Raw genomic sequence first — 19,738 nt, 5'->3', positions numbered from 1 at the left:
AACACAAAGAAAGGCACACCAAGGTGGATCATAATCAAATTTCTGAGCCCAGTGATAAAGAGAAAGTCTTAAAAGTAAACAGAGATGAAGTGATATAATATTATTTGAAGATAGATTGATATAAGTTAAAGATTATCCTATGAATCCTAGGACAACCACAAAGAGAGAGAAAGAGGCTAATAAGACAATAGTGGATATAAAATGGAATACTAAAACATACTCAATCTAAAAGGCAGGAAAGGAGGAAAAGGGAACAAAAAACAGGTGGATCAAATAGAAAACAAACAACAGCATGGTATATTTAAACTTAACCACATCAATAATTACATTAAATGTAAATGACCTAAGCACTCCAATTAAAAGGCAGAGATTTTCAGATTGACTGAAACAGCAAAACTCCACTATATGCTATCTATAAGAAACCCACTTGAAATATAAAATTCCAGATAGGTTAAAAGTAAAAGGATAGGGCTTCCCTAGTGGCACAGTGGTTAAGGGTGCACCTGCCAATTCAAGGGATGGGGGTTCGAGCCCTGGTCCGGGAGGATCCCACATGCCATGGAGCAACTAAGCAACTAAATAGTTGTGTGCCACAACTACTGAGCCTGCGGTCTAGAGCCCATGAGCCAGAACTGCTGAGCCTGCATGCCACAACTACTGAATCCCGCATGCCTAGAGCCTGTGCTCTGCAACAAGAGAAGCCACCACAATAAGCACACACACCTCAATGAAGAGTAGCCCCCACTTGCTGCAACTAGAGAAAACCCACATGCAGCAACAAAGATCCAGCACAGCCAAGAATAAATAAGTGAAATAAATTTTAAAAAATAAATAATAATAATAATAAAAAGTAAAAGGATAGAGGGAATTCCCTGGCAGTCCAGTGGTTAGGACTCTGTGCTTCCACTGTAGGGGGCATGGGTTCGATCCCTGGTCAGGGAACTAACATCCTGCATGCCACATGGCATGGCCAAAAAGAAAGGAAAAGGATAGAAAAAGATATGCCATGAAACACTAAACATAAGACAGCTGGAGTGGCTATATTAATACCAAACAAAATATACTTCACGAAGTAGAATACTACCAAGGAAAAAGGGGAAATTTCTAAAGATAAAGGGATCAATTCATCACAAAGATATAACTTTGCTTAATGTGTACACACCTGGTAACTCAACTTCAAAATACATGAATCAAAATTGATAGAACTGAGAGTAAAAATAGACAATTCCATGATGGGGTTAGAGAGTTTAACACTCCTCTCTCAGTAGAGAGTAATTTACTTTCTGCATGCTAGAACGTGTAGAAAGTAAATTAGTAATGATTTAGAAGATTCAAACAACACTATCAACCAACTTCACCTAACTGACATTTCTAAAACACTCCAACAATTACAGAACATATGTTTTTTTTTTAAGTGCTCACAAACGTTCACAAATATAGACCATATACTAGGCCATACAACAAGCTTCAATTAATTTTAAAGGATTGAAATCATGAAGAACACTTCCTCTGACCTTACAGAATTAAATTAGAAATCAATAAAAGAAAAATATCTGGAACATCTTATAATACTTAGAAATTGAATAACACACGTTTAAATAATCCATGGTTCAAAGAAGTAATCACAAGGGAATTAAGAAATTATTTTAAACTGAATGAAAATAAAAGCACAACATATTGAAATGTGTGGTATATTTATGCTAAAGTAGGGCTTACAGGGAAACGTAAAGCTTTAAATGCCTATATTAGAAAGGAAACAAAATCTAAAATCAATTATCTAAGCTATCACCTTAAAAAATTAGAACAAGAACAAACTGAAAGTGAGTAGAGGAAGGAAATAAAAAGGAGCAGAAATTGGGGCTTCCCTGGTGGCGCAGTGGTTGAGAGTCTGCCTGCCGATGCAGGGGATGCAGGTTCGTGCCCTGGCCCGGGAGGATCCCATGTGCCGCGGAGCGGCTGGGCCCGTGAGCCATGGCCGCTGGGCCTGCGCGTCCGGAGCCTGTGCTCCGCAACGGGAGAGGCCACAACAGTGAGGCCCGCGTACCACAAAAAAAAAAAAAAAAAAAAGAGCAGAAATCAATAAAATAGGAAACAAACAATGGAGAAAACCAATAAACCAAAGGTGAGTCTTTGAAAAGATGAATATGATTGAAAAACCTCTTGCCAGCTTGTTCAATAAGATAAAAGAAAACCCAAATTACTGTTCTCAGGAACGAAAGAGGGGACATTTCCAGAGATCCAGTAGACATGATAAAGATAATAAATAAATATTGTGGACAACTTTTTATCAGTAATTTCAACAATTTAGGAGAAATTCCTTGAAAGATACAAAACTCAAGAAAAAATAGAAAATCTTAATAGCCATATATCAACTTTAAAAATTGACTGCATAACTTAAAGAAAACAAAAACACTTCCCTCAAAGAAAATGCCAAGCCCAGATGGCTTCACTGGTAAATTCTATCAAACATTAAAGGAAGAAATAACACTACTCCTATACAAACTCTTTCAGAAAACAGAGGAGAGGGAACATTTCCCAACTCATCTTATGAGGCCTATTAACCTGATCCCAAAGCCAGGGATCAAGAGAAGAAAAAATATAGAAACAAAAATTCTTAACAAAAGATGAGCAAATCGTATCCATGTATCCAGGAACAAATTGTATTATGACCAGGAAGTGCTGATTTAACACTTAAATGCTAAGCAATGTAATTCATCATATTAATATATGTCTTTCAAGTTCTTATCTCATTGAGCATCGTGAAGGTCTTGTGTATGGTTTTTGGTAGCATGCTTTAAAAAGTCTTAAGGCATGTGTCTGTATTTGCAATGAAACTTTTTAAAAATAAAATGACTTTTAACATCCTGTTAGAGACACCATGGTCATTCAACTTGTCTTGTGATCTAGACCCCAAGCTGTATTTTATCCCCCTTAGTGTCACCACAGCCACTGCCTAAGCAGAGCATCATCCCCGCACATCAGCTCAGTACCCACCGTGAGAATCACAGCACAATCATTTATTGAGCACTTGCTGTGTGCCATACACGGGCTAGATGGTTCACACACATTATTTCAGTTCCATTCTTTTTTAAATTTTATTTTATTGGGGTATAGTTGTTTTACAATGTTGTATTAGTTTCTACTGTACAGCGAAGTGGAGTTCCCTGTGCTGTGCAGCAGGTTCTCGTTAGTTATCTATTTTATACATATTAGTGTATATATATGTCAATCCCAATCTCCCAATTCATCAGTTCCATTCTTATAAGCACCTGTAAGAGAGGCATCATCCCTATTTTACAGACGAGGAAATTATGGCTCAGAGTGAAACAGTAATTTGTCCAAGGTTCCATAGCCAGTTGGTGGCAGAGCCCAGATTTAAGCCCAGTTCTGCCAACTGGCCATTCTTAGTACTTATATGGCAGACACCAGCCTGCACATATTATAGTCCAACTAATGCTGCCTGTCTCTGTTTCCTCACCTCTAAAATGGGGACTAATAAGAGTCCCTACCCCTCTGTGGATTAAAAGGGTTAATAATTGTGAAGCACATAGAAAAGTGCATGTTGAAGCATCTTTTGACTCTTTATTTGTTAAATAAATGGATCAATATTTAGTTCCCATCATAGTCTTAAAAGAAAGGGGTTATAATCCCACCTCGCAGATGAAGGAACTTCTAAGAGAGGTGAACTAACCAGGCACGTGTGCACCAGCTGGGTAAAACTCCCAACCCAGAAGAGTCTAACAATAACTCACTATCCACATCAAAGAGCCCTGCTTTTAGGAGGCCCCCAACCCCACTGCCAAAAAGTGGGTGGTTAGAGGGAAAGATGCTGTTCCCTTCAGGATCCTTGGGAAACCAGCCCAAATGCGTGTGACTCTGGAACGTTTCTCCCACAGTCCCTGGGGTAGACTTTCATGCACCCATCCCAGGGAGGAGGAGGGCTCCCCTCGGAAACCACTCTGTCTCCTACCTTGACCGACTCGGGGCTCGTGACGATGACCGAGGTTTTGTGGAAGACGTTGACCCGCACGACAGGTCCGTACTTCTTAGCCCTGGGAACCAAAGTGATGCAAAGGAGGCTGTCAACTACCAGAGATGTGAATGTCATCAGATCAGCCCAGGCTCAGCTGGAGAAACAGGGCATCCCATCCCTGGGGGTGGGGGTGGGGGGCAGGTCTCAGCAGGGGTCTGGGGCCAAGGTTCTGCCTTGCTGTTGACTCACTGCTGAGTCACATCCCCCACTGCCCTCAGTCTCCAAATCCATGAAATAGGGTTGCTACCCTCCTCCTTTGCCCCAAAAGGTTGTGCTGGGAATCAAGCAATATCATGTCTCTGAAAAGTGTAAAGCACCACCCTAAACAATGACTGTTACCTAGTCACACCCCCACCCAATTTACAGATGAAGAAACTGAGGCTCAGAGAGCTTCTGATGCCTGGTCTAAGGCCACGCAGTTGGCAAAAGGCAGAGCTTGCCTTCTGAACCACCCTTGTGTGCCTCAGAGTAGGAACTGCTGGGGGTGGGAATGACCTGGGCTGGGGAGGTGGGTGTGTGCCGGACTGGGGGTTAGGGGATTGGGGGAAGCTGGCTCGTGAGGGGCAGAGACTGGAGTAGGGGCAACAAACGACAAGTTAGGACCCACCAATCCAAAAACATATCTTGGAGCACGCGGCCACAAACCTCATCCTTTTTCCAAAAGTAGGGGAGGTGTCCTAGAAGGAAACTAGAAGAAATGGGAAACATTAAGATGACCGGAAGTCACCATCAAAGAAGGCTCCCTTCCCCACAGGACCTTGTGAAGTTGGCATTATCAGGCCCACTTCACAGATGGGAGGACTGAGGCACGGAGAGGTACAGTCCTGGCTCAGGGTCACCAGGCAGGATGCAAATCTCAGTCTGACTGGCTCTGGAAGTCTTCTTAGAAAGATGGAGAGGGATAAAACCATCTCCCTGGTGCAGAGAATGGGGGCTGGCATGAGGAATAACCTGAGACATTCAGGGAACACTTACTAAATGCTGGGCACCATGATGAGCTTGACCCCATCTGAACTCCCCACACCTCCTGAAGTAGGTCTATTATTAACGTAGTTAATAGGTAGGGCAACCGAGGCTGGGAAGAGGAAGTCACCTGGCCCAGGTGCGTGGCTGGTACCAGGGTCCCCCACAGTCCTTCTCACCAGGACATAGTTTGGTCATGCTAACTCGGCAGTGCGATTACCAGATTGTAAACAGGCCTGTGTGGTGTCACCTTAGGCACATTCCAAGGTACTGGTGACTTCCTGTCTCCTGTTTATTCCCATCAAGCTGACTTACTACAGCTTCCAGAATGGGCGACAACAAAACTGCAGTTGGGGTTTTCTGGGTCATGGCACTCACATTCTCCTGGGAGGAGACAGAGTGAATAAATAAATAAGTAAGTAAATAGGGAGTCAGACAGTGATGGGAGAAAAATCAGACTTGGGGGAGGTAAGGAGAGCTGGGGGTGGGTGTAGGAGGATTATTGTAAATAGGCAGGTCAGGGAACATCCCTTTAAGAAGGTGACATGTGAACTGCAAGAAGTGAGGAACTTGGCCACGTAGGTATCTGGGGGACGAACATTCCAGGCAAAGAGAATCGTAGGTGCAAAGGTCCTGAGGTAGGAGAGTGCTTGGTAAGTTCAAGGAACAGCAGGGAGGCGGTGTGGCTGGAGCAGAGTGCTTGAGGGGAACCTGGTACACGATGAGGTCACCAAGATGGGGGGAAGATTGTGTACAGCCTTGGGGGCTGTTATCCAAACTTTTTCTTTGAGCTTGGTGAAGTGGGGGCTACTGGAGGGTTTTGAGCAGAACAGAGATGGGATCTGAATTGGGTTTTAAATGAATTGTCCTTGCTGCTGCAGAGCTGAGAGTAAACAGGGCAGGTGTGGGGGGCAGGGGTAGAAGCAGGGGCACCTGTGAGGGGGCTGTGAGCGGAGATGAGAAGTCAGACTCTGAATGCACGTGAAGGTGGGCCAAGCCAAGGGGACCTGCTGATGGACTGGATGTGGGGGGTGAGACAGGGGTCAGGGATGACCCTGGGGCTTTTGGCCTGGGCCACTGGGAGGTTGGATGGAGCTACCACTCACTAAGGTGAGGAGGACTGAGAGGGGGCCTGGTGGGGGCAGCAGACACTGTTGCCCCCGCCCCCCACCCTTGTCCTTGCAGGTGGAGGGGCTTCCAAAGGCCAGAACCCGAGTCTCTGCCCTGTGCTCTCTCGGCTCTGTCCGCAGGCTGAGTAGCCTGGAAATTCCAGCTCAACACCCCCCAGAGCAGCCCTCCGTCAATGATCCCCTCTCCCTCCACCTCGTGGTGGGGTGGGGGGAGCCTGTGTTCCACCGGGCCCCAGAGTTCGCCATGGGGGTTGCATCTCAGTTGCCCCCAGAGGTAATTTGCTTTATTGACCTTCTGACCTTCTCTCTCCATCCAATCCCTAACCCCACCAGGATCACCCCTCCCAAACGACTTACACTTCAATTCTTGTCTCAGGATCGGCTTCTGGGAACCAACCTGAGACAAGTGGATGAAACTGGGAGCCAGCCTTGGAGCGGTTAGGTGTGCGCTGCCCATCTAACACGGAAGGGAAGCAGGCAGGTAGGCACCTGAGGCTGCAGTTCAGGGAAGAGCTCCCAGCTAGAGATGTCAATGTGAGACTCCTCAGCAGAGAAGTGGTGTTGACAGACTGGGTTAGACCACAAGGGGTGGGTGTAGACAGGGGAGAGGCCCCAAGAGTGAGGCACTGTTGGGGGGACAGGCAGTAAAGGGACAACCAGCCAGGAAGACTGAGCAGGAGATGCAGGGGAGAGAGAGGGGGAAACCTGAGAAGAAAGGCTTCAAGGAGGAGGTAGGGGTGCGCCCTGCCCCGAGCAGCGGAGTGGCAGGGCAAGATGGGGACCAAGTGCTGACCATGCGTCTAGCTCCACGGAGGTCACGGGGCCTTGATCAAACCCAGCTGGGTGGAGAGGTGGGGGCCAGAGCCTGACGGGCGGTGGATTCAAGAGAGAAGGGGAGGGAGGAACAGGGGCCAGAGACAGGCAGGCTTCGGACGGGGGTGTTGCTGTGGGCGTGCAAAGCTGGGATAGGGGGGCGGCAGCTGGAGCGAATGAGGGGGAAGAGGTTTGTGTTACAGCCTATTACATAAAAATAGGAGTGATGCAGAAGAGAAGGAAAAGTGATGACGGAGGAGAGGGGGCATTGCTGGAGTCTCGGGGCAGTGGTGGGGGTGGGGTGGGGCGGGCATCCTTGGCCAGGAGCACCGAGGTCCCAGGGGGGAAGGCACGTGGGCTCAGGGCAGGCAAGGGGGCTGATGTGGCGGCAGAGCCCTGGAAGGAAGTTGTCTCAGGCTGTTCATTTGCTCAGGGAAGTAGGAGGCGAGAATAAAGGCTGAGCGTGCGCTGGCTGGCACGGGAGGTGAGGGACTGAGGGGAGAGCGGGAGGGCGGGGCCTGCGCTAGGAAGCTCGGCGGGGCGCCGGGCAGCCACGCCCACTCGAGGGGAGTGGCTTTGAACTTACACCGCCCCGCCTGCAGCAAGATGGACCGTGGACATCACACATGACTGGCTGTATTTCCAGAATAATCTAGTACCCATGGTCACTCCCCAAAGCTGCAGGTTTGGAGAGAATATTCTCAGTTTTGAGTCACCTGAGTGAGAACAGAGTCTGGACCCTCCTCACCTTCACAGGCCTGAGAGTCTCCACCCTAAGCACCGGAGTCCAGAGCCACCTGGGGAGGCACGTGAGTGACACCTCAAGAAGGTCAAGGGCATGGCGTGGCGTGGGGTCCTCACTGCCAGGCAAGAAAGGAGCCTACGACCCGTTCCTTCCTGTTCCTGCAGGGGGCGCTGGGGGGGGGGGCGAAGGCAGGGCCCGGAGACCAGGGGTTAGAAACCAGCAGATGAGGGATGATGGAAGGAGGGGATGGTAGCCTCCTGGGATGGGGAGGGGCGGACCGAAGCCCACCTGGTGTGCCCCTGGTGGTAGACAGGATATGGCAGAGCAACCCAGGGAGAGAGGAGAGGGCAAAAATCCCCCTCCCCTGCCCGGTCCCCAGCACGCATGGTTTCCTATAACCCTGCGACAGGCACAGTGGGAATCCGAGGTTTCCTGTGGGCAGAGAAAGTTTGGGACAGTACTGGAGCAGAAGTCATCTGGAGAGCCCACTGTGAGGCCACACAGAGGGGTGGCGGGAGCCCACGAGATGGCTGAGGGGTGGGCCACCCACTAGGAGTGAGGGTGAGGGTGCGGGGCCAGGAAAGTGCCTCGCGCCAGAGGGATGCGGTGGTTGAGTGATCAGCTGGGCACCCCAAGTCCCCTGGATGCGCCGCCCAGCAGAGCCAGCCGTGGGTCTCCACCATCACCGAGAACGACCCAGCAACGGTCGAACAGCCCCCAGGCCTGGCGACTCGGCAAGCAGGAGAGGGTGGAGAGAAGCAACACCGCCCAGGAGTTTTGAAAAACTTATTACAGAAGAAATAAAAACCGGGAGAGAGATTTTGCATTGTCAAGTTTACATTCATCCCACACTACCAGGAGAGTGGGGGGTGATGAGGAAGCTCAGAGCGGTGACAGAGAAATACAGAGGCTACAAGTGTTTGTGTGGGATCTGAACATGGGGTCTGAGTTTTCGGCTGTTACATGGATCGTTGCAGTAGGATGTTGTCTGTGATCAGCACACAGAAGCAGGGCACTCAGGGAGGGCATCTTGCTGGTGACTCTTGCAGAATAAAGAGGATGAAGAGTGGGGCTGCGAGCGCACAGCAGCTACCTCTTGCAGGGCAGAGGGCTCCTTGCCTGCGAGCTGGCAGAGCCCTAAAGCACGCTGCCTCTTGCAGGGCAGAGGGCTCCTTGCCTGCGAGCTGGCAGAGCCCTAAAGCACGCTACTGGACACTCAGGACGCATAGATTTCTCGTCAACCATGGTGTTGCCAATCATGGTTTGGGGATCCAGGCTCTGAATGCCAAAGCATCTGATTTATGCTAAAAAGAGGTTCCAGAACCTTCATTTAGTGCAGTTTTGTATTTGACCACCAACCAATTTTTCATCCAAAATCTTTTCGTATATGCATTGTTCAGTTGACCCCCTTAGAATAAAGAGCCCAACCCAAATTATATTCAGCCTCCTCCACCCACCCACACACCTGTAGGTCACATGTAGATTTTGTGATGTAAGACTTGAGGGAGAATTCAGGCATAAAAAGGAAAGATATATGGACACATGCTACTACATGGATGACCCTTGGAAACATTCTGCTAAGTGAAAGAAGCCAGACACAAAAGGTCAAATATTGTATGAGTCCATTTATATGAAATGTCCAAAACAGGCAAATCTATACACACAGAAGGCAGATTAGGTGGTTGTCAGGGGCTACGGGAGTTCCGGGGGCAATGAGGAGTGACAGCTAATGGTTATGGGGTTTCTTTTTGCAGTGATGAAAATGTGCTGGAACTAGCAGTGATGGTTGCATAACTCCGTCACTATAACTAAAAAGCACTGCATTGTACATTTTAAAGGGGTAAATGTTATGGCATACATAACTTTATTTTTTTAATGCAATTTAAAAAAATTGATGTGGGGAGAGTAGCCGAGAGGAGCTTGACTTAAGTTCTCTCTTCTTAAGACACAGAGATTGGCTCAGGTCTGCAGTGTTTGAAGCACTTGGGTTTATGAGAAGGTCAAGTCATGAGGAGGCCTGTCAGAATGAGCACAAAACTCATTCAATTCCAAGCTCTTGACGGCTGATTTGAAAACCTGAAAGGGTGAGAGTGTATCTAACAGGATTGGCAGGAGCCTTCCACCATCCACCTTGGATCAGAGTTTATCCAGGGTCTACTGTGCATGCTGAGCTAGATGTCAGGGGCACAGCAGTGAACAAGACAGACACAGGCCTATGGGAGAGACAGACACTTAACAAGAGGTAGCACAAATAGTTACCCAATTACCATTCAGGTGACTTAGAGTTTATAAAATGAACAAAATATATTTGCGTGTGGGAGCAGGTAGGGCCTCCCTGAGGAGCTGGCATTTAAGACAAGCCTAGAAGGCTGGGGGAAGAACCATCTAGATGGAGGGGAAGACACAGCTGTGAAGTAAGGGAAAAGGGTGGGAGAGGGCACCTGGGAGGAGAGAGAGCTGGCAGGGAGAACAGTTGCCTCCCTGTGTCCCCAGCTAGAGATGTTTCCCGAACCCACCAAGCAGGGATTCAGGCTTCAAATGCCAGGGCATCCGGCTTGTGCTGGAGGTGGGTGCCTTCCAGAATGTTGGTGTCCTGAGGTTTTAAGAAGTGTGTCTAATACCCTTGTTTATTCACTCAGTCAACAAGTGTTTATTGAGCATCTGCAGTGTCCCAGGCTCTGGGGATACACAAGTGGACACACAGTAGCCCTGCCCTCCCGGGGCTCACATTCTAAAGGGGGAGACAGACAGTCAACAGGTGAACAGAAGGTAACTTCAGGGATGATGGCCCCATAAGGAGCTTGGAGCTAGGAGGTGGGCTTTATACAGGGTGGGTGGGGAAAAGGAAGACCCGGGAGGAGGGGTTCAGCTGGGGTGGGTGCATGCAGAAAGAACTGGAGGCAGCAGTGAGCAAGCATGGGGTTAGAACAGTACAGAGCGGGTTCTGAGAGCCCAGCAGGGGCCTTGCTGGCCCCAGAGTAGCCTTAATTTAGAAGTAGATTTAGTTCTAAGTGATGGGAAGCCTTTGGAGCACAGAAATGACACGTCTGAATGACACAGAAATGACACTTCAGAAAGGTGAACTTCTGGTGGAGTAGAGGGGAGGTAAGGTGAGTGGGGTGAGGGCCGAGGATGGAATGGAAGTACCAAGGAGAAGACAAAAAGGAGATACCAGGACAGAAATTTTAAAAAAAGAGGGGGGATGTGACCAAAGTACAGTGTATGACAACCCAGGTTGAGTGACCCCATCCAAGTCCCAAAGTTAAGAGCACCCACTTTAGAACCAGGCTGACCTGGGTTTAAATCTAGGCTTACCAACTGTGTGACCTTGGGCAGGTGACTTTGCCTCTGCGCGCCTCAGTCTCCTCGTCTGAACGATGGGGTAACAATAGCGCCTACCTAACAGGGTTGTCGCTGCCATCACGTTTTCGGGGCCCAGCAGAGCGCGGTGGGCGCCGAGCAGCTGCTGCGGCTGTGAGTAATTTGTTACTAAGAATAGTTAGCGCCCCTCTCCCTGCCGCCGTTTCCAAGCGGCCGCGCGCAATGGCAAGGCTGGACCCGATGCCGGCTTGGACGCGGTCCCCCGGCCCCCCATGCGAGAGCCCCATCCAGGTCCCCGCCCCCACCCCCCGCTCACCTGGGCCGCGGCGGCCCGGGGATGTGCTCGTAGCGGCTGCGAGCGCGGTGCACGAAGGTGCAGCAGAGGCCGAAGACGACCAGGACGGCGCTGCCGAGCAGCATCAGCAGCCCGGGGCTCATGGCTCCGGGGCAGGCCAGGCCGGGGTCGGGGCCGGGCACGCAGGGGGCGGGAGGCCGCGAGCCGACTCAGCTGTCAGCGCCGCGCGCCGCCTCGGCCCCAGGCCTGGCGCGACCCAGCACCGCCCCCGCCCGTTCGGCTCCGCCCCCGCCGGCTGCGACCCCTCCCAGGAGCTCGGTCCCCGCCAACCACGTCTCCGCCTCCGGCTCCAGCTCTCCGGGCCGGCCCCGGCTTCGCACCGCCCATCCTGAAGCTCCGTCCTAACATCAACACTGTCTCCTCCCAGCTCCCAGGCCCCGCCCAGAGCATGTGATCTCCACCAATAACAACTCCACTTCTGGCTCAGACCCCCCCCCTAGCTCCGCCTTCTCTCCGCCTCCCAAGCCTCCGCCCACATCCCTCAAGCTCCACCCCAACAGCAGCTCCGCCCAGAACGCGTTGTCCCTGGCAACCCTAATTCCTCGGCGCTTGCTGACCTGGCGGCGGCGCTAAATCCTGCTGGCTTCTCTGCCCGGTTTGGCGCCCCCAAATAACGGCGTTTCTCCGCGCGCGTTCTTAGGCCCCTTCCTTTCCTCCCTAAACCTTCCTGGAAACCCCATCCCAGCCTCCAAGTTTCTGTATCACGCCGACTGTTCCCAAACCTCTCCCCGGAACCCCAACCGCCAAAGCTGGTTTCCCCTGCCCGGCCTGTCCACACGGGGCAGGTGAAGAGGACCCCGGGGACACAGGGAGGCCTATGCCTGCGAATGAAGAGCACACGGCTGCCACCCAGACCAAGGGGAAGCCCCACTGGGGGACCGCGACCGCAACGTCCAAGGCGTTGACCCAAGTCCGAAGGGTTGGAGTGGGTGAAAATCTGGTTACGGAAAGTCCCCTTCAAGCGCGAAAGCGAGAAATATGCCCGGGGTGGTCAAAGGGTATTTTCGAACTACTAACGAAGATTTTCCTCCCTTTTATAACCTACTTCTTCTTACCAATCCGGGTATGACAGAAGAGGCCAGCTCTGGGCTTTTTACTTCCCAATTCTTAGACTCAGGAGCAACCCAGAAGGAGAGCAGTGGATGGGAAGGGCCAGGTGTGCCCCCTCCTAACCCAGATAAAGATCCTTACAGCCGGGCTTCCCTGGTGGCGCAGTGGTTGGGAGTCCGCCTATCGGTGCAGGGCATGCGGGTTCGTGCCCCGGTCCGGGAGGATCCCGCGTGCTGCGGAGCGCCTGGGCCCGTGGGCCGTGGCCGCTGGGCCTGCGCGTCTGGAGCCTGTGCTCCGCGGCGGGAGAGGCCACGGCGGTGAGAGGCCCGCGTACCGCAAAAAAAAAAAAAAAAAAAAAAGATCCTTACAGCCGGGGAGGAGATGCCCAAAGAGTTTAGATGCTGCTGAGTTTCTGAGAAAAGGACATGCCCCTGGGCCAGAGTCCCAGAATCCTGAGAGGTTTGGGAAAAACAGAGAAGGCCTGTATACCTCCTTCCCAGGTACAGCCAGGGACAGTCCCCACCAGGGGCATGAGTGTTTGGGGCGTGTGGGCTATGGGGTGTCAGAGAGGGCCAAGCTTTAAGAGTGGGGTCTAGCACGGAGGGGACAGGATTTCTGTCCCCAGCACGGCAAGCTGGACATCCATTCCAGCTCTGGGGATGGGGCCCCATCCTAGGGGGAGCACCATCCTCCCCCTAGGGCTGGGAGATGGTGGCTTGCCACCTTGCCCCCATGTGGTGGTGAAAAGCAGTCACAGGCACGCACTGGCTGGCCCTGAGGGGCAGGAGAGAGGGAGGCGGGGAGACCAGGACAGACCCTCCTAGGTTGCGAAACCTCCAGGGGTTGGGGGCAATTTGAAGGGAGGACACCAAACAATTGTTCCTTGAGGTCAGGACCAGATCTTAAACTGCTCTGGCCACAATCTGGGGCAGGCATGGGACAGCCTCAGGGTATAATTGTCAGTGTGAACCTGTCCAACTAAGCTAGGGAGAGAAGTGGGCATTAATATTCTCTGGTGCATGGGTCAATACCAGTGACCTCTGGCTCTGTCCCATCGCCACCTCATCTGAGCCTCCCGGCTCTCCTGTGAGCATCAGGGAATGCTTAAGACTGTACACTGATGCTCCCAGGGGAAGCCCTTTGCCTGGACATGCAGCACTGCAAGCCCCCAGCAGAGGGAGCTGCCTGGAAGCATGTGGCCAACCACCTGGCCCTTCACTGGGAAGGTCTGGACAAATGTTATCCACTGTGGTAGCTATTGGCCACATGGCTTCCATACAGGAAGTGGTTTCCTAGGAGGCAGGGCACAGGCACAGTAACCAGGGAAAGAGAAAGATCAAGCTCCTTGGTTCAAAGCTAACCCCCCTCTGAATAAGGGACCCAGTCACATAGCCAACTTGGAGATCATCTGGAAAAGAACTGTTGACTGAAGAAAAATGTACAACCTAAAAGTTGGGAGTTATGTTTTATTTGGGGACATTGCTGAGGACTATAGCCTGGGAGACAGCCTCTCAGATAGCTCGGGAACTGTTCCAAAGAGGTCAGGGTGGAGCCAGGATACATATATAGGAGTTTTTGCTGAAAATAAAAAACATGTAGTCAAACATCAAAAGATTACTGCTAATCACAAAAACCAGACATCTCAAGTTAATGATTTTAACTTGAGTCTGGGCTCAAAGATTTCAATGATTTCAATGAGTCTGGGCTCATTGAAATTATTCCTTAGACACGCATCTTAACTATGAGGGCCAGTATCCAGTTTTTCTCCATCTTGAATTCCCCTCAGGGCGCACCGTAGCGGGTGGCTGCAGTGGCTGATGGCTTGATGGCAGGCAACATTCATCGTTCACCAGGATGGCAGGCAACATTATTTTGTCCTCAGTGTCAGGGGTGCCTAATGGGGTAGTTGTGAGGATTAAATGATCCTGCATACCTGAGGCATCTGGCATATAGTAAGTGATCAATAAAGGTTAGTTTTTGCAGCAAGACCAGAGGACAGATGCTGCCACAAGAAGATGTGGGTTCTGGGCTTCCCTGGTGGCGCAGTGGTTGAGAGTCTGCCTGCCGATGCAGGGGACACGGGTTCGTGCCCCGGTCCGGGAAGATCCCACATGCCGCGGAGCGGCTGCGCCCGTGAGCCATGGCCGCTGAGCCTGCGCATCCGGAGCCTGTGCTCCTCAACGGGAGAGGCCACAACAGTGAGAGGCCCGCGTACCGCAAAAAAAAAAAAAAAAGATGTGGGTTCTACATGTTAGCTGAAGGGGCTCATCTTCCTCCCATTTTGAGGATTTGTCCCTGGGTCATTCTAATGCTGGTCCCTCTACCTGGCATGCCCCTCCCGCCCTGTCTTGTGCAGTTGGCAGCTGCCAATGTGGGCGCCAACAGCCTGCTACTGAGCTTTCTGTCCAGAAACAATACAGAACGTCCTGGGCATGTTTGTAAATGTTACCTCATTTTTCTTCCAATAATCCTGCTGATTACTTCTGTTTTCCAATGAGGCTCAGAGAGGTTAAGTGACCTTGCCAAGGTCACACAGTCAAGGCTGGACCCCTAACATCCCAGTCGTTGTCTCCCAGCCAAGCATTTGCAAAGCGTAAACATAGGAATGCCTTGGGGAGCTGAAGGTTGCTCCCTAGCTTGGTTGCCTTCAGCCACAGACTGAAGCTGTCAGGGCTGCCAGGGACAGTGGGTCTTTCCTGTCATCAGAGGAGAAAAGTGGCCACCTAGGGCCCAGCCCAGCTGAGGCTTGCCAGAGGGATGCAGGTGAACAGGGAACCAGTGAGGCCCAGCCAGAGACCTGGAGTGTTGTTACCTGAGGCTGACACCATGGATGCAGTCCTGGGTGCAGGGCCACACCTGGGACATCCCTGCAGCGGTGGCTCCAAGGGCTCCAGAACTAAGCTGTGTGACGCTGGGCAGAGGCAGTCCCTCTCTGGGCAGGTTCTGAGAGATCACTCTAGCTGCTGGCTGGAGGCCAGATTCGAGGCAGTGAGGGCAGAGGCCTATAGGGAGCATGGAGAGCCTTGGCCCAGACTAGCCTCCATCCCCAGCGACTTTAGAGGACTCAGAGGCAGGATCAAAGTCCCTGGGGACAGAGTCACTTGTGACTGCTCCCTTGGCTTTCCGAGGCTGGTGGTGGAGTGAAAGGAGCACGGGGCAGGGAGTCTGCGCCTAGCCCTGCCCCTCCCTGGGCCCGTGTCCCCATCTGCACAATGATGGGGCCCAACGAGGGGGACACTGAATTCAGTGCTCTTGAGGTAGCACAGCGTGACAGCACACAGCTGGGGCTCCAGAGCCGGGCTGCCTGATTTCTAATATTGGCTGTGTGACATCTGACAAGTAACTAAGGGCCCCTGGGCCTCAGCTTCCACATCTGTAAAATGGGTGGGAGGGTGACCCTAGCACCTACCTCATAGAGTTAATACAAGGATTAAAGAGTGCCTAATATGTAAAGCCTTTAGAACAGTGCCTGGCATAGTAAGTGCTCAGCCGATGTCAGCCACCTGCCCTTATTATTACTAGTAAAGCAGCAGTGTGTCTCTGTGAGCCTCATTCTCAGGAGTCAGGCCGCAGCCTCAGCCTTATTTGGAGCCTGAGGGGTGATGGGAGGGGAAGCACCCTTCCTGCAACACTGACGGGCCAAGGCCAGCACTGCCCAGAGGAGTGATGGGGCCTGGGACCTCCCCTACTTGCCCCAACAAACAACAGTGACACTCAGGGCCCAGTGGAGGGCTGGACCACTCCCCCTTGCCACTTGGGGAAAGTGCCACGGGCCCCAGATGGTGGGCCCAGGCTGTGGGTGCTGAGGTGCAGTGGGAGGTGCCCACCTCCCAGGCCCTGCCTTGTGGCATCATGTCCTCCAGGCCTTGAACTGAGGAAGGGGGCTCCACAGGGTGGGGAGGGGCAGGAAAGAGCACAGAGGAGCCCTAGGAAGAGGAGGCAGAGGCTGCTAAAAGCCATACCCCACCTCTAAGCCAGAGGGACCAACAGCCCTGGCCCTTCCGCTCTGAGGGCCCCGAGGGCCACCCCGCCTTCCCTGGGCTCTAGTCTTAGCTCGGCCCCATCTGACCAAAGGCCTGGGACACTCAGCCTCCCAGGTTCATTTCCCCATCAGCACAGTGAGGAGTTTGGCCTGGATGGTCCCCACGGGCCTCCCAGCTCCTAACAATTCCAGATGTCCCAGCGACCTGGAAGATGCCCAGTCAACCACCCCTGGGCAGTGGGAGGTGGCACAGCCACCTGCTTGGCAGAAGGGACCCACGGGGGTCTCCATCAGCTATTTCCCAGCAAGGCTGGCAGCCTACAGCGGGCAGGGGCCCTGGGCCATGCTGAGACTTTCTGCGGGTATAGCCAGGGGGTTCAGTGGTTATACACCTGGCGGGTGCTAGGGCTAGCCAGCTCGTGTTCAAATTTGGCTTCCCCCTCCCTGGCTGGGTGATCTCAGCTAAGATATAAAGCTCTGTGCACCTCGGTTTCCTCATCTGTAAAAGGGGAGGAAGAGGGCTGTTGCGGGGATTGAATGACTTCAGGTATGCGGCACCGTTCTTACGACGGTGCCCAGCACACAGGCCACAGTCAGTGGCAGGGTTAATTGTGGTTTGCACGCGGGGCTCAACAGGGTTAGAGGAGCCACAAGGGTCTGGGTCCCTCGCCCACCCCACTTAGGGCAGAGGTAGGGGGGAGTTCGAGAGGGTGACCCTAAAGCTTTTTTCTGCAGCTTCATACTCCACACTCAGCTTCAGTGAGCAGCTGGGAGACCCCGACAGGCTTCTGCCCGCACCATTTCCTCTGCCAGGCACACCATCCCTAGTGCCAGCTCAACTCCCAGGACAACACCCAGGTTGGGTTGGGATGCCCCACCCAGAGCCCTCCCCCGCGCCCCCGACACGGGCCATATCCGGTCCTCACTGCCCGGTGACCATCTATCTGCTTCCCCTCCCTGGCCCCCTATCAGAGGCTGAGCCCAGCCATACTTGATGCCCCTTGACCGGCCTGGCATGAGCCAAGGCTGAGGCCCTTAGTGGGCAAAGGAACTTCCACCTGTGAGCAGGACAGAGGCTGCAGACCCAGCCCCCTTCTCCCACCCCCTCCCTCCGCTTCCAGGCAGGTGTGAGTCAGAGAAAAGAGGCAGGAAGGGGGTTTGTAAACAGTCGCGCTGTTGGCACAGCACTGGGTGACAGAGCACCAGTGGTCTCACTGGGTCCGCAGCCCGGTCGGCCCCCGGGGTTGGGTTGAGGAGGCAGAGGGTTCCCTGGGATCTCACTGAACAGGGTGGGTGGGGAATGGAGGTGACAGAGGTGGCCCTGGCACCGGCTCGGAAGTGGAGAAATCTGAAGCCTCACCAGCGACCGTGGTGCTCGGAGTGGCTGGGTCCTGCGTGATGCTGAGGCCCAGAAGGCTTCTCCCGGAAGTCATCCAGTAATCCCTGCCAGCCCACCCCGGCACTCGCTTCTCCTAGGCAGCCTGACCCTCGCTGGGACAGCCACAGCCCAGGGGTCACCCTGGACCCATCAGTCTGATGACTTCCCTTGGCCCCTACTAGATGCCTTCGTGCTCTCTTCACCAACCCTGACTGCCAGGCCACCGGTCCACGCCCTTTGGGCCACGTTCCTCAAGCCGTGCTCCAGCTGGTCTGGGGCCTTCCACTCCCCACCGTGGGCAGGGCAGGCCTGGTCCCCTCCCTCCACCCGCCGGCTGTGCCTCTGTTAGTGCAGTGAGGTCATGTCTGCCCTTGAAGGGCAGCTGCCCGCAGTGCTCAGGGCTCCACCAGACTGTGCTCCTGCCGCTGCTTGAGGTGCCTGGAGGTAAGCAAAGAACACCTCAGGCTGCAACCACACGGCCACAGGGGCCACACGGGCCCCAGCACACACTGCGCTGCGGGGTTTCACAGCCACGTGGGCAGGAACACACAAAGAACACGCGTGCACTGCACGCACCACAGGACAGCATTACAGATGGGCCACCCCTAGGCCACCCCCCACGTTCCCCCCACCCTCAGACTCGGGCGCACGCACCAGGCGCGCACAGGTTGGACGGGCTCTGGACGCACAATGGAGAGCCCGGCTGGCCAGACAGACAGACGATGCTCGCCTACAGATCGGGGTTCTCGCGGCTGCACACGACGCCGGCGTCCTCCTGGTGGTCGCAGTTGTGGGAACCCAGGCCGGCGTGCGCGCACTCCAGTAGGTTGCGTTCACTGCCTGTGCAGCGCACGTCGTCCAGCAGGATGGGCAGCGTGTGGCCCTCGCCGAACTCGGCACGCTTGGCGGCCCGCACGGTGTACGCGAAGCCCAGCTGGCGGCACACGACGGCAGCGCCCTTGGTGTCCCAGGCGTCATCGCACACGGTGCCCCAACGTCCACCCGCGAACACCTCCACACGCCCGCGGCCTGGACTCAGGCCCGGGGGCCGCACCAGGCGCACGGCGCCGTTCGAGGGCTCGGGGACCGCGGTGCCCAGCCGTCCCCGCCGCCGCCCGCCGCCCCGACGGCGCCCGGGCCGCGGGGTGGGTCGTGCCGGCCGCAGGGTGGGCGCAAGTGGAGGGGTCGTGGGGCGGCTGCGGCGGGGAGCCTTGGTGGGCGCGGGCGCCGTGGGCCGCGGGGTGCTCTCCATCCTCCGGATGAACTCTGCGCAGAGGAAGAGCCTGTGTTCGGAAGGGCCCCGGCCGCCCCAGCCCAGCCCATGCGACCCCACCCCACCCCGGCTCTTCACCCCGGAATGCAGACCCCAGGGAAAGATGTCCTCGTTCTGCCCTCTACTCAGACCCTGAGGATGAGGTGCCCCAAGTGTGCTTCTTGGGTCACTCTGGCTCCACAAGGTGCCTACCTGGAGCTGAATGCCAGGTGCTTCTGCAGCCATTCTGCACACACTTGCTGGCAGCTGCTTTGTGCCTCTGCTGCTCGGCCTCTCCCCACCCCCATTCCTCCTCCCCTTCTGGGAGTCCCCTGTCTGGCAGGGGAAGGACTCTCACACAGTAAATTCCTAAGCGCAGTGGCAGGGAAGGAGTGTCTGGGAGAGCTTCTCAGAGCAAATGACGCTTTCTGGCTCCAATCTCTGGTTTAAGGGTGAGGAAGCGGAGGACGGCTGATGCGGGGGGTGGGGGGGAACTGCAGTGGGTGGAGGGCAGGCCAGCAGGATGGGAACCAGCCTGCCCGGGGCCCCTCTGCTCAGGTGAAGCCCTCCCCTCCAGGCTCCCAAGGCTGCTGGTCCCCCTGCCCATCACAGGGAGGGCTGGTCAGGAGCTCTCTAGGTGCGGGGCTGTGGTCCACACTGACCCCCGCCCATTGACCCCTCCACGGGGACCTGGACTCATTAGGTGTCGGGGAGCT

At 54.0% G+C, this 19,738-nt stretch overlaps 2 protein-coding genes across 2 annotated transcripts in view; both read right to left on the bottom strand.

Moving 5' to 3' along the window:
- CYP46A1 (cytochrome P450 family 46 subfamily A member 1) overlaps positions 1 to 11,476 on the bottom strand; it is a 33,800-nt gene extending 22,324 nt beyond the window's left edge. The window contains exons 1-3 of the mRNA XM_022576113.2: positions 11,322 to 11,476; positions 4,641 to 4,721; positions 3,971 to 4,052 (exon numbers count right to left, since the gene is read on the bottom strand). Coding sequence (XP_022431821.1) covers positions 3,971 to 4,052; positions 4,641 to 4,721; positions 11,322 to 11,443 — 285 coding nt within the window. The 5' untranslated portion in view covers positions 11,444 to 11,476. The remainder of the gene's footprint in view (positions 1 to 3,970; positions 4,053 to 4,640; positions 4,722 to 11,321) is intronic.
- A 656-nt stretch (positions 11,477 to 12,132) lies between these two features.
- The window catches only part of HHIPL1 (HHIP like 1), a 30,997-nt gene continuing 23,391 nt past the window's right edge, over positions 12,133 to 19,738 (bottom strand). Inside the window, exons 9-10 of the mRNA XM_089908193.1 lie at positions 18,425 to 19,036; positions 12,133 to 13,988 (exon numbers count right to left, since the gene is read on the bottom strand). Of these exons, the coding sequence (XP_089764319.1) occupies positions 18,501 to 19,036 (536 nt within the window). The 3' untranslated portion in view covers positions 12,133 to 13,988; positions 18,425 to 18,500. The remainder of the gene's footprint in view (positions 13,989 to 18,424; positions 19,037 to 19,738) is intronic.

The sequence above is a fragment of the Delphinapterus leucas genome, chromosome 2, assembly GCF_059928025.1.
Source record: "Delphinapterus leucas isolate spDelLeu-1000000601 "Yukka" chromosome 2, BTC_Dleu_Yukka2, whole genome shotgun sequence".
In the NCBI taxonomy this organism is placed as follows: Eukaryota; Metazoa; Chordata; class Mammalia; order Artiodactyla; family Monodontidae; genus Delphinapterus; species Delphinapterus leucas.
This window is presented reverse-complemented; position numbering and strand designations above follow the sequence as displayed.